Source organism: Neopelma chrysocephalum, unplaced genomic scaffold, assembly GCF_003984885.1.
Source record: "Neopelma chrysocephalum unplaced genomic scaffold, ASM398488v2 Primary Assembly neopelma1_93, whole genome shotgun sequence".
Lineage (NCBI taxonomy): Eukaryota > Metazoa > Chordata > Aves > Passeriformes > Pipridae > Neopelma > Neopelma chrysocephalum.
This window is the reverse complement of record NW_020897755.1, coordinates 612,981-625,541: the sequence shown is the minus strand read 5'-3', so window position 1 is coordinate 625,541 and position 12,561 is coordinate 612,981. Positions and strand designations below refer to the sequence as shown.

At 50.7% G+C, this 12,561-nt stretch overlaps 1 protein-coding gene across 1 annotated transcript in view; it reads left to right on the top strand.

Annotated features, from left to right (window-relative positions):
- The window catches only part of TEDC2 (tubulin epsilon and delta complex 2), a 10,029-nt gene extending 1,508 nt beyond the window's left edge, over positions 1 to 8,521 (top strand). The window contains exons 4-10 of the mRNA XM_027693730.1: positions 977 to 1,514; positions 2,929 to 2,982; positions 4,850 to 4,934; positions 5,267 to 5,375; positions 5,601 to 5,702; positions 6,120 to 6,331; positions 8,299 to 8,521. Of these exons, the coding sequence (XP_027549531.1) occupies positions 977 to 1,514; positions 2,929 to 2,982; positions 4,850 to 4,934; positions 5,267 to 5,375; positions 5,601 to 5,702; positions 6,120 to 6,331; positions 8,299 to 8,442 (1,244 nt within the window). The 3' untranslated portion in view covers positions 8,443 to 8,521. The remainder of the gene's footprint in view (positions 1 to 976; positions 1,515 to 2,928; positions 2,983 to 4,849; positions 4,935 to 5,266; positions 5,376 to 5,600; positions 5,703 to 6,119; positions 6,332 to 8,298) is intronic.
- The last annotated feature ends 4,040 nt before the right edge of the window (positions 8,522 to 12,561 follow it).

The window sequence follows — 12,561 nt, the reverse complement described above, 5'->3', positions numbered from 1 at the left end:
GAGCGGGGACCGGGGGGAGCGGGGGCGCCGGGCTGGGGCTGGGGCCGGGTCTGGGGCCGGGCTGGGGCCGGTCCGGGCCCCGCTGAGCGCGCTGGGCCTCGCAGGGCGGCGGCGGCGCTGAGGGCGGCGCTGGGCGCGGGCGCGGAGCGGCGGCGGGAGCTGGAGCGGCGGGCGGAGCGGGGCCGGGCGCTGCTGCGGCCGTGGTGAGTGCGGGGGTCCCGGGCACACCCTGCGCCCCCCGGGCCCGGTCCCGCAGCCGCATCCCCGCGGGCCGGGCGGGGGGGGCCGGTCCCGGTGCACATCGCCGGCCCCGGCGCTGTTTGTTCCCCCAGGGGCGGTGAGGAAGAGGAGCGGCCGCAGCCCGGCTCCGGCGCTGGACACGGTGAGCGCTTCCCTCGGCCCGCGGGCCCCTCAGGTCACACCGGGGCTGAGCCAGGCTCGGTGCTAGGAGCCGTTCCACTTTTCTGCAGCGACTTAACCCTCCCCTCTGCCTTTTCCCTCCCACTTTTCTCCTTGGAGTTAGCTTGGAGTCGCGCCTCGCTAACCCGGGCCAGTGGTGAAGTGTCTGTGGGCCTGACCCAGGTGTGGGGTTGTCACTTGCTGAGGTTGATTCTGCAGAACTCTCTCCTGTGGCTCACACCCATCCTGTGTTCAAGGCTTCCTGCAGCCTGCCTGCATCCTCTGTGCACTGGCTGCTCCCACAGCCAAAAAAAGTACCCCTTGCACCATTCATCATGTCCGGTTCCCTTCTGTAGCACATGGCAAAGCAGATTAGTGAAGAGACAAATGGGCAAGATCCAGAGTTGGACTTTCTGACGTGTCGTGTCGTCTCCTCTTGCAGAGAACAGGCCTTCACCCAGGGAGCTGGAGGAGCTGGAACTGCTGAACAGAGCCTTAGAGAAGGCACTAAAAGTCAGGAAAAGCATCTTGAAAAGTCCATTAGAGGCCCCGGGAGCTACAGGAAAGAAATTGGCAGGTGAGGGACCTGCTGCCAAGAAGGCTGAAGAGCAGCAGGTGCCTGTACCTCTTGAAGATGTTCCTGAGAGCACAAAGGTGGGAACTGGAAGCAGAAAGCCTGGCTCTTCAAAGAAGCCCTCTGCATACCAGCTAAGAGCCCCTTATAGGACTGACCCAGATGTGAAGAAACCACAAAGGAAAGCCCCAGCCAGATGTGTTTCTCAAGGTCCCAGGACATCTGGGAAGAGCTCTTCAAAAGGGGTGGCTTCCAAACAAAGAGGGAGTCAGAGGACAGCAACTGGCAGTGCCACAGAGGTCTGTGCTCCAGCTGAACCCCAAAAGACACTTGGCTTGTCCAAATTTGCCCCAAATGAGCAGCAAAGTTTTTCTGTGGGGGATTCAGCTGGGGGAAAGAACTCAATAGCTGCTGGCCCGGAGTTATTTGATGCAGGGAAGAAAAGTTGTGGTTTCCTGGGTGAGTCCAGCAAAAAGGAGGACACTGCAGGTGCATCAGGAAGGAGCCCCTCACCTGGGACAGGCACCCTGCGGGAAAAGGGGTGAGTGTGGGAGGTGGGCACCTCTCTTTGTGTTCTACCTGACACTCAGAGGCACATCTCCAAACCCTGCTGGCTGCTGCTGCTCCTTGGGGCCCCAGCCTGCTTTCACCCTCCTCCCATCCCTCTCAAGAGGAAGGACCCTGTACAGTTTAAAAGCCTTTATTGTGGTTGAGCAAGTGGTTTCAATTTAAAGGGCTTCTTCTTGGATAGCTGGGACTTTGAAAGCCTTTCAATTAAGACTGTTGGTATTTCATAGTCCCCTGTGACTGTTATGGAAAGCTGTCTCTGTAGAGCTTTCTTGAGCCTTAGTTTTCCTCTGAGTGCACTTTCTATTATAGCATATTGATTTTTTTATTTGTTCTCTTTTTACACGGTGATAATACATAATGCATGAATTTTCACTCTCTCTGAAGCAGGTGCCCAGTGCTGTTTGCAGTGATGGCATCTAGGTTTAATACTATCCCTGTTAACCTGTAAGGCACTGGCCATGTAACTACACAAATCAGGATGGACTAGAGTGCAGTTGTTTCAAGTGTTTGGTGTGGGAAGGATTATGACGTGGATGTTACTGAGATTCTCTGTGGAAAAGTGGCAAAATAATACTTGGAATGTTGGCTTTGCATTCAGGCCACTCTGTCTTGTTTAAAGAATTTCTTTTCTGTGTACTCTTTGCTTTAAAGAAACAGTGAAGGTGAGCTCTGATGTCCCAGGAAAATTTTGAGGAATATCTGTCAGCTACCACAACCCAGACTGTTGTGTTTGTGCAGGAAGGAAATGATCCCTGTTCACTGGCATTGGAAGGGACACAGGACACTGAGTGACAGTTGCTGGGGGAACAGGGATCTGGATTCAAATGTTTGTGTACTTGAAATCTCGACTGTGGCCTTGGGTTCCTAGTCTGCATGTGACTAACAACTGCCAACCCACTTGTTTTTGTAGTTACAACTTGAGGATTATTTTACTTCGGGATTAAGAACCATATTCCAATGGAAGCTGGAATGTCCCTTTCCCATTTCTTTGAGTGTGATATGGTGCTAAGCAAAGCTGCCTTGTCCTGCTCAGGTAGAGCAGCAGGGTTGGGCAGACCAGCTTCCCTGAACAAGTTGTTTCCGTGCCTGTTCTCTGCCGTGCCAGGGCTTTGCTCCCAGCTTCCCACCTTGGATGAGCCTCTGACAGCTGGTGGCAGGATGCAGGAGCTCCCCCAGTCAGCTCAGTGATGTCTGTGGAAATTAAAGAGGAGCCTGAGCCTTGAGGACAAGCTGGAGGCAGTGGTGGATTCAGTCTCCAGGGTTGCTGACATCTCCCATTGCAGCTAAATTAATTCCAGATTTTGACAAAATATCATTTTCCCTGTTGGAAGACAAGGCTCATCTGCTCCCTGGCAGCCAGGATTGATCCTTCTCCTGTTTTGCAGATGCCAGCTGAAGCTCCCCCTTCCCTACAGGATAGCCTATTCCAGGAACTCCAGGTGAGCCCAGCCTGAGCAGTGCAGTCCCTCTGCTTGAGGGCTGTGAGGAGGGGTGGGCTGGGGGCACGTGGCTGGTGGTGGTTCCTGGGCAGGCAGTGACCCCGTGGGGTGTGGGGCTGAACTGGGAGCAGGAGGAGTGCCCTGCAAGGCTCTTGCTGAGGATGTGTGTGTGCTCACGTTATTCTAGCTGCTAGAATTTATTTTCAGAGTGCTAATTACTCTTGATCACTGAGTCACGAAGGCACTGCAATGCTTTAATGGGGGGTTTAACAGTGCAGCAGAAGCCTCTGCTGGTACCAGACACCTGTTGGAGGCAGGAGACCCTGTGGTGTGGGTGCCTCTGTACCCTATCCACTGAACATTTCCCAAACCAGCCGTGCCCTGCCCTGCTGAGGCACCTCTGGAAGCACCACAGCTGTGTGTGTTTGAGGCTGTTCCTGCTGTTCAGCTCTTACACAGAGCCAACTCCAGAGTTCCTGCAGTGAGGGTGCAGGTGGTTGGGTTTCTGGTGAGCTCAGTGCTCTGGTGCATTCTCCAGTCTTCTGGAAGGGTTTCCCACATTTACTCTGAGAAATCCTGCCATAATTCAGCAGATTTCTCATTATGTGCTTAATTCAGATGTTAAGCTTAAACCCTGTTTTAACTCTAACTATAGCCCCTTGTGCTGCCCTCAAGAATTCCTCCTCCTCTTGGGAACTGTCATTTATCAGCCACCAGTTTGTTAGTTGCCCTTCAGCAAGTTGTAAAGACTTTATTCCCTTAATTTTCACTTGTAAATTGAGCCTTTCAGCATTCTGATCGCTCTGGTGTAATTTTATACTTTTCACTATTGCTTTCAACTCAGTGACAGATTGAGAATAACCTTTGCACTAAAGAACCCTTGTAGAGGGAGTGCATCTTGCCTGGGAACTTCTGTTCTCTCCTGTTCCATTAATCTTGCCACTTCTTTGCATAATGTATTTCTGAAATCTGCAGTTCCTAACATGATTTAAAAGACACATGCACATGAGTTAGACAGTCAGGCACTGCAGAACTATTTTAAGCTTCCTCCTGATGGCTCTCACTGCAGCAGATTTTGGGAGATTGGCTTTTTAAACCAGTCCTTAAGGAAAGGATATTATGGGGACTGTATCCATGGGGGTGGTGAACTCTGTAAGTGAAATGCATCTCTCTGGTAATGCTGTTTTTTGTGTAGTGCTTTATTTAAAAAACTGGACTCTGGTGTGAACTCCTGGCCAGCTTCCTCATGATACTGTCCTTAAGCCTCTGTCTTGCATCCCTGATGCTGACACTGCTGGCATACTGCTTGCCAAACATAGCATTTTGTCCCCCCCCAAAAAAAAGGATTAAAGGAGAATCTTGAGGAAGTTTGGCATATGAAGGAATCGGGGTGAGTGTTTGTCCTGTCTGCTCTTCTTTTTGTGCACCTTTACTAACAGAACAACTGTGCAGAAATGCAGATGACTTACTCCTAAGAAAGGAAGGGAAGATTTGGTGTTTCCTATGGGACATAAACATAGGCAGGGCGATACAACAAAATTAGGGATGTACTGCAAGTTCACATTCTGCTTCTGGAAGTGTGCTGTCTGTCTTCTGATGGCTGTAAATCCTTCCCTTTAAAACAAGTGGAGAGAGGAACAGGTGTTTTGCAGTGTCTAATGCTTTCTGCAGGGTGTCCTTGCTGATCTAATACCAGCTGTGGGAATGAGTTGGGAATGGTTAGTAAATAACCTGTGAGAGAGGGGGGTGATGGAGACACTTGTAATTAAAGCACTGATGTGTCACATTGGTGTGTCACAGCTCAGTGTGAACACTGTCTGGTACAAAGGAGTGTAACTTCCACCTCCTGCCCCTTTGGAATTTTCAGGGCATGGGAGAAATGTCATCTGTGCCAAACAAGTGCAGATGCAGCAGCTGCAAGGGACCGTTTTATGGAGAGGATCCAGACAACTGTATCCTTTCCCAGCAGGCTCTGGGTACAGTTGCTCCACAGTGAGCTCCCAGCTGGAGAGAGTAATGCCTCCAATACCAGCACTTCAAGCTGGGTCTCTGGGAAGTGGGGTTTTTCATAGTACAGCTCTTGAGCACTTACAAAACTCTTGATCCAGCCAAACATGGCCACAAGGCAAACATGCCCTACACAGCTGTGCTGTGCTGTCCTCAGCTTCCCCCTGCAATGCCACTTCCTGGGCTGTTCCCTCTGTCCCTGCTCCCAGCAGGCCTGGCCAGGGATGCTGCACACAGCTGGTGGTGTGGAACTTTCCTTAAGCTGCTGCTGTTTGAGTTTTGTTCACCGAAGGCAGACTTCAGTCCCGCAGAGATAGAGGAGGAATTGAGGGTCCTCCAGGATGTCCCCTCCCGTCTGAGGCAGTATGTGGAAGCTGAGACTGCAGGTAAGAAGGAAAAAAGGGGGTGGAGGGGCAGAAGGTGGAATAAGGATGGTCTGGACTCCGGTTCCATCTGTTTTGTGTCCTTGCCATGTGCTGGACTTGAGGGACAGGAGCATTGCCTGCCTAAAATGAGGGCTGGTGAACCCAACATCGCTCTGGAAACTGGTGTTTGGGGAGGAAGGTTCCAGTATGCTCATGCCTGCTGGGTTTCCTCTGCTTCTCTTGTAGACCCTCCCACTCTGCAAGGGGAGTATGAAAGCCTTCTGACCTTGGAGGGTTTGCAAACCACAGTTGCTCAGTACCTGCAGAAGCTGCAGCTTCTTCGAGCAGGTGAGTCAGTCCCTGTGTTTGTGGTCAGGTGTGAATGTGCTGGAACAGTGGGTTTCCATCTGTGCAGGACACTGTGGACAAGGTAATTTTTCTCCTGGTTATCCTTAATGGTAATGGACCCTGTGAAATTGCCTGGTGGCAAACAAAGCCATGGTACCTGAGTGCCACCCCTCTGTGTTCAGGAGAGGCTTGGAGCTTTTAACTGCTGCAGTTCAGGAGGGCTGGGGAAGGAGCTGCTGGGGACACTGGATGCCATAGCTTAGGATGTCCTGATTGTGCCATGTGTGAGGAGCTTACCCTGAATAATACACTGTCATTAGTCATTCATTTCTGGGAACAGTAAGTAGATCATAAATTCTGCAAGTACAGATTTAACTTGTGTGGTTTTGTCTCCTGCCTGTTCTTGCCCCCCGGCAGCTCTGGAGTCCCAGCTGAGGCTGCGCCCAGACTGCACTGGGGATGTGGGAAGCTGCTCCCCAGCCTGTGTCCCTGCTGGGGGACAGATGTGTGACACTGCAGGAGTGCTGGCTTTGCCTCTCCTGTGTTACTCCAGCTTCCAGGAGCTGAGGGACCTGTTTGCCTTGAAGCTGCAAGTGTCAATGCTGCACCAAGAGATTGCCCTACAAAAGGTGAGTCTGGGAAAGTGTTAATGCTCCTGGAGCAGGGAAAGGAAGGGGCAGCTGTGGGGCACCGACTGCTGGATGGGGAGTTGATGGGGAGCAGCAGCAGCACAGCAAGCTCCCCTAGTCATGTTTCTGTGTTTATGCCTCATGTCCAAGTCCCCTCAGTGCCTTGCTGTTTTTGTAGGTGAATGGAACTGACTGTGTTTTGTTAGAGCCAGAGCAGAGGCCTTCATGTGTCTGACCCTCTCCTGATAAGGTTTTATTTAGCTGTTCTGAAAGAATTTGGCAGTGGAGGATGTTGGTAATGCCTGAAGGCCCCTTTTGTCAGCCCTTCACAGTCCCATGAGGGCACCCACTGTGTCATTCTCTCCTGTGTGACCTCCAGCTAGTGAACTCCTCTGCTCTCTCTTCCTTTCCTTTTAAACCTCAAACCACTGTGCTGCTAATCTTGATTTGACCATTCTGAGCCTGTGAGAGCAGGGTAGGAGGTGTCAGCTTCTTCAGCAGCCCAAGCAGAGAGCTTGCTGCACAGAGATCACTTGTTCTTCTCAACGAGCAGCAAAGGGCAGAGAAGTTCTGTGAAATCACATCCACTGTTGACCTGAATGATACAGGCTTTGGAAAAGTAATTTTTTTAAGCTACAGAGGAGTTATTAATAACTGGCTGCACTCCTCCCTCTGGCTGAAGATAGATTACTGCCTGTCCTCAAATGGGACTTCAGCATTATAATTCTGAATTATGGACTGTGAAGGTTTTGGGTTCTTTATCTGCCCAAAATGAAGTGGTGACCAAAGCCAGATTCCTGCTGCTCTGTTCACTGTCTCAGTTTCCTCTGCACATGTATCCAAATAGGTGTTTTGTGGTAGGTGAGCTCTGAGGGTCTGAAGCAGCTCTGCAGGGTGAAGATAAGTGAAATTATTGGAACAGGTGAAATGAGTGGATGTGGTACAAGATAAATACCCTGGGAAAGGATGTACCTATTTCTGGGCCAAGCCTGTCCATTGCCTTTCCATGGAGGAATGCCAGGTATCACGGAGACTCCTGGTAGCTCTTAGACTCTCTTGGGTGGTGAAGGTCTGTTTCCTCTGTTCTTACACATCAGGAGCAGAGCAGATGGATGGAAAAGAGAAGGATCTCTCTCTTAGGAAGTGGAGCAGGGCAGCATTCCTTCCCATGCAGCTTTCCCCTTAGGTAGCTTTCATGTCTGTAGAAAGAGACTTCCCAGAGATTAGCAACTGTGTCCTGCTCCCCTGTCCCTGTGCAGAGATATGTGGAGCAGTATGAAAATCCCAGGGAAGATGTCTGCCTGAGCATTAATTCAAGAGTGGGGCACCAAAGGCCAGCTTCTGTCCTTTGGTTGGAAGTGACCTGTGCTTGAGTTGTCTCTCACAGTCCCAGTCCCAGAGCTGATGATGCTGCACCAGGGTGGTGTTGGACCTGAGCTGAGGTGGGCTGAGGTCCTGAGCTGGGCTTAATGGACCAAAGAGCAGGGCAGGGAATGTTGGCAGCTCTAGCAGCCCCTGTAGCCTATTTGGGCCGGAGTTGGCCACTCACCCATCTGTCTTGGATTAACTGGGAGGTGACAGGAACAGTCCTGAGTGCTTGAACTTACTGTTGAGTGAGTGAGCACTTCACTGTGTAGCTACAGAGCTCCTGAGCCATCACCAGCTTTAACTTCTTGCAGGGTATGATCTCATCCCAATGCTGGGCCTTCCCTGTGGCAGAGGAGCAGCATCTCCACTTATCTCAGTGCTCTGGGAACACGGTGGCTGCTAGTGTAGCTCGTGAGCAGAGGATGAACAACTCTGCCTTTGTTAAATATGACAAAAGAAAGTATCTGTCAATCAATGAGCATGTTATTAGTCATACTGCTCTGATTAGATTTCACTTGTTAAGCAGCCACTTCGCTTCAAGGAGTCCTGGCAGTGTGTGCTGGCTCTGGTGACCCCTTTGTCCCCTTTGTCCTGCCCAGGTGCTGATGGCAGAGCTGCTGCCTGTCCTGGAGCCCAGCCCGTGCCCAGAGGGCTCTGCCCGGCTCTTCCGTGCCATCCACACCCAGCTCTGCCAGGGGGGCAGGAGCTTCCCTGTGCTGGTGAGGGACGAGCTGGGGGACTGAGCAGGGGAGCCTGCTGCTAATCCTTCACACACACAGAGACAGTTCTGAGCAATAAATCTTTTCCATGAACTTTACTTTACTCTGCCTGTTTCTTCAGCTAAAGTTCAGGAGGTTGTTTTTGTTATGGTTTTTTTTTCTTAATTTTGGTTGGGGATTTTTTCTTCTTTTCTATCAGGAGGGCTGGAGCCCCCCTGCTCTGGAGCCAGGCTGGGAGAGCTGGGGGTGTTCAGCCTGGAGAAGAGGAACAGAAGGCTCCAGGGAGACCTTAGAGCCCATTCCAGGGCCTAAAGGGGCTCCAAGAGAGCTGGAGAGGGACTTGGGACAAGGGCCTGGAGGGACAGGACAAGGGGGAATGGCTTCCCACTGCCAGAGGGCAGGATTAGGTGGGATATCGGGAAGAAATTCTTCCCTGTGAGGGTGGGGAGGCCCTGGCACAGGTTGCCCAGAGAAGCTGTGGCTGCCCCATCCCTGGAAAAGTCTCCCCAGGGCAGTGGGCACAGCCCCAACGCTGCCAGAGCTCCAGGAGTGTTTGGATGATCCTCTGGGGCACGGGGTGTGAATCCTGGGGATGGGCCTGTGCAGAGACAGGAGTTGGACTTGATGACCCTTTTGGGTCTCTTCCAACTCTGCGCATTCTGTGACTCTGCGATTTTTGCTCTGTCACGTCTGGCGGTTGTTCCCGGGGCAGTGGCCTGGGAAGGGCGGGATGGTGTCGGGATGTCGGGATGCAGTGGCCTGGGAAAGGCGGGATGGTGTCGAGCTGTCGGGATGCAGTGGCCTGGGAAGGGCGGGATGGTGTCGGGGTGGTGTCGGGCTGTCGGGATGCAGTGGCCGGGCCCGCCCCGCAGGTGGCGCTGGGCCCCCGGCGGTACCTGCGCAGGTGCCGCTGGAGCCGAATCCACTCCGGGAATGTTCCCCCGCCCTTGGAAAACGCGGCTTCTGCAGCAGCTTCGGCCTTGTCACCCAGCGAAACGTCCGGGTTCGTTTCTTCCTGAATGTTGGGGGTTTGCATTTAAATCCCCAAATCCCCCGGAATTTCAGTGCCAGGTAAAGCTTTCGAGTGAAGTGGAAAACCTCTGCTTGTGAGCACTGAAAACTCCATTTAGGAAGGGCCACAGCTCAGTCCGGTTTGCTTAGACCATACCTCTTAGCTGGACTAGGACTGTTTGCTTGGGGGGAAGGGGGATTTAGCTCTTAGCAGTGCTAAGACAGTCATTATTTATTGGTTATCTTTTTTCACGACCAGAGTTTGCTGTCTGTTCAGAATGTCTGGCTCTTTCCGACACTCAAAATTCACTAAAAGTCATTCATATGATAGATGAAAATCAGCACCTCTTACTTCCACTTTATATTTTTATCACAGAATCACAGAATGGTTTAGGTTGGAAGGAACCTTAAAGCTCATCTCATTCCACCCCCTGCCATGGGCAGGGACACTTTCCACTAGCCCAGGTTGCTCCAAGCCCTGTCCAGCCTGGTCTAGAACACTTGCAGGATCAGACACTGTCTCCTAAATTAGCGTGGTCATAGGCCATGGGCATGAACATCTGCATGTTTGAATTTTAGAGCTGACATTTGGTATTGTTAATTATGGTGCTGTTATGGATAACTTGTGTCTGCAAGCACTGCATGAGTCATGGAGCATCTGCTTCTCAGCACTGAGCAGGCCAGTGGAACTTGGCAGCAACTTCAGTGCCACAGCAAGGGCTGCAGAGGTGTGAAAGTGCCGGGAAAAGCAGACTGAGCCCACAAAAATGGGGTCACAGGGGTTGTTAAAAACTCAGAAGACAAGCTGACGCTGTAGCAGGGTGCAGAAGGGGTGCAAACTGGCTGTTCTGTACCTCTGGGTGCAGTTTTATTACTCTTCCTACACCAGATTTTATAGTTTTCATAAACGTGTAAGACTAAATCATTTGAATGACTCACTTTTTCAAACAAGTCTTGTGCTATAGCAGAGATTGAGAGTCAATAGCAATTGAATTCAGAGGTTGAGGGGTCTTTGTTATAAAATGTGCCTTTGTTGTAGAAAGAAATTATCCTGGTACATCGAACTGAGATGAGAAGACAAAGACAAAAGGCAGTGTTTGATGCCAGGGGATAGAATTACAGAAATACAGGAAATGAACAGTATTTTTGGAAAGTGATAGATGATCCCAGTGTTGTGTAGACATGAGCCGAGAGAAAGCACAGCGAGGGTCAGGAAAGATTAACAGCTCTTACTCCTTCTTTGTTCCCTACAGCAGAGTTTTAAAGGTTTTTGTTTTTATCCTACTGAAGGATGGGAAGCTGGATCCTAGGGAGGAGACAGATTTTTTTTCCTTTTCGTTCCAGAATCTGTGGCTTTAAGTATTTCCAACTGCTACAGTTTGTCCTTTCCACTGGCTCCCTTCTCTCCTTCCCATCTGCAACTTCTCCATGGGCTGTTTTTGTTTTGCAAACGCTGCTGTTGGTGCATTCTGTAGTCAGCAGACCTTCTCCTGTGATTTCACATGCACCAGTTGTCTTGGGTTAGAATTAGAGAATCCCAGAATCCCAGACTGGTTTGGGTTGGAAGGGACCTTAAAGTTCATCTCCTTCCACCCCCTGCCATGGGCAGGGACACCTTCCACTAGCCCAGGTTGCTCCAAGCCCCGTCCAACCTGGCCTTGGACACTTCCAGGGATGGGGCAGCCACAACCTGAGTTGTGGTTAGTTCTGGATGTTCATCATCCCCTCAGAGGAGTTTATGATGTAGATCCTACGTGAGTGCTGCTGCAGCTCCTCCTTGGGAGATACCTCATGGACAGACTCAACAGTGTGGCTTTAGGGGTCCTCTCCATCTAAAGCAGAAATAACTTGAGTCTTGGTAAGAAAGAAGGCACCAGGATTGGTGTGGAGGAATGTTCTGCCTCTTCCAGCCTTTCTGAGGGGTCTGGCAGTATGTGAGCAATGAGAAGCTGCTGGTGTGGCTGTGTGCACCCCACAGCCCTGGGCAAGGGCAGGAGGAGCTCCCTGGGCCAGGAGCACAAACCCTGATGAGCTGTGTGAGGAATAAGGGAATTTCATCAAGGAGCAGTTTAAATGGTACATTTTGAGGTGGGAGGAAAGCTCCCAGCCCTCTCTGTATATGACAAATTTGCTGGAGTGTTATTCTCTAAATGAGTTTTCTGTGAGTTCCAGAGAGCAAGTTACTTGATTAAAACACTGGGTGAGTCAAGCCTGAAGCATTAACACCTGACACAGCAACTTGTTGTGCCAGTCAGGGGGTTCTAGAAGGAGTAATGGTGCTGCAAAATGCTGAGACAGAGGTTGGATTGTAGAAGAGCTCTTGGGGAGAGCTGCCTGTCCTCCACACACATCCTTCAGCTTTTAGATTTTTTTTTCACTCAAACTAATCTCTCCCTGAGTTCCAGCATTCAGTGGGAGCTTGGGATTTCTAGGTGAAGCTTTTGTCTGCTTCTGCTAAATCTGAAAGGGATGGTTTTGGGTTCCATGTGAGTGCAGAGCAGGCTGAGGATGCTGGATGAGGGTACTGCAGGATGTGTCATTCTCCTCCAGCCGCTGCCAGGGTGTCTAATTCTCAGTATACTGTAAGCAGTGAGTGGGAAATGCTTTAATAGCCTTGTGAAAGCCAGGAGAAGGGGCCAACTGGGATTTTTCGTGGGCAGGCAGCCAGTTCATGGGTGTGGATTTCCACTCCTGAGTCCTGTCACCATGTGGGGTCACTGAGAGGCTGCAGCAGATGATGGATCTGACACCAGGACTCTTCACTTTTTACCTGTAAAATGGAGATGGAGATTATTTCACTTGCTCATGAGCTTGCTTTTGCAAGTCTGTACTCTCTGGAGCAAGGCCTCTTGTTTTGGTGGGTTTTGGTTGTTTTTTTGAGCATATACACTGGGACTGGTGCAGTTGACATCTGCTTTCACTGGCAGCCTCCTGGTCCTCCTTCACATCCATTAAAAACAACCTGACAAAAGAAAAACCCTAATTATGACTCAGTCCAACATAAAAACAATTCATTAAATAGGTATTAAAGTTTCTATCATCCACCTTGCAGATACAAAAATACTACTTTTGTAACCACCAACCAGAAGAAAAGGTCCATCTCTTGGTTTTAATCTGTGAAGAAAGAATGGC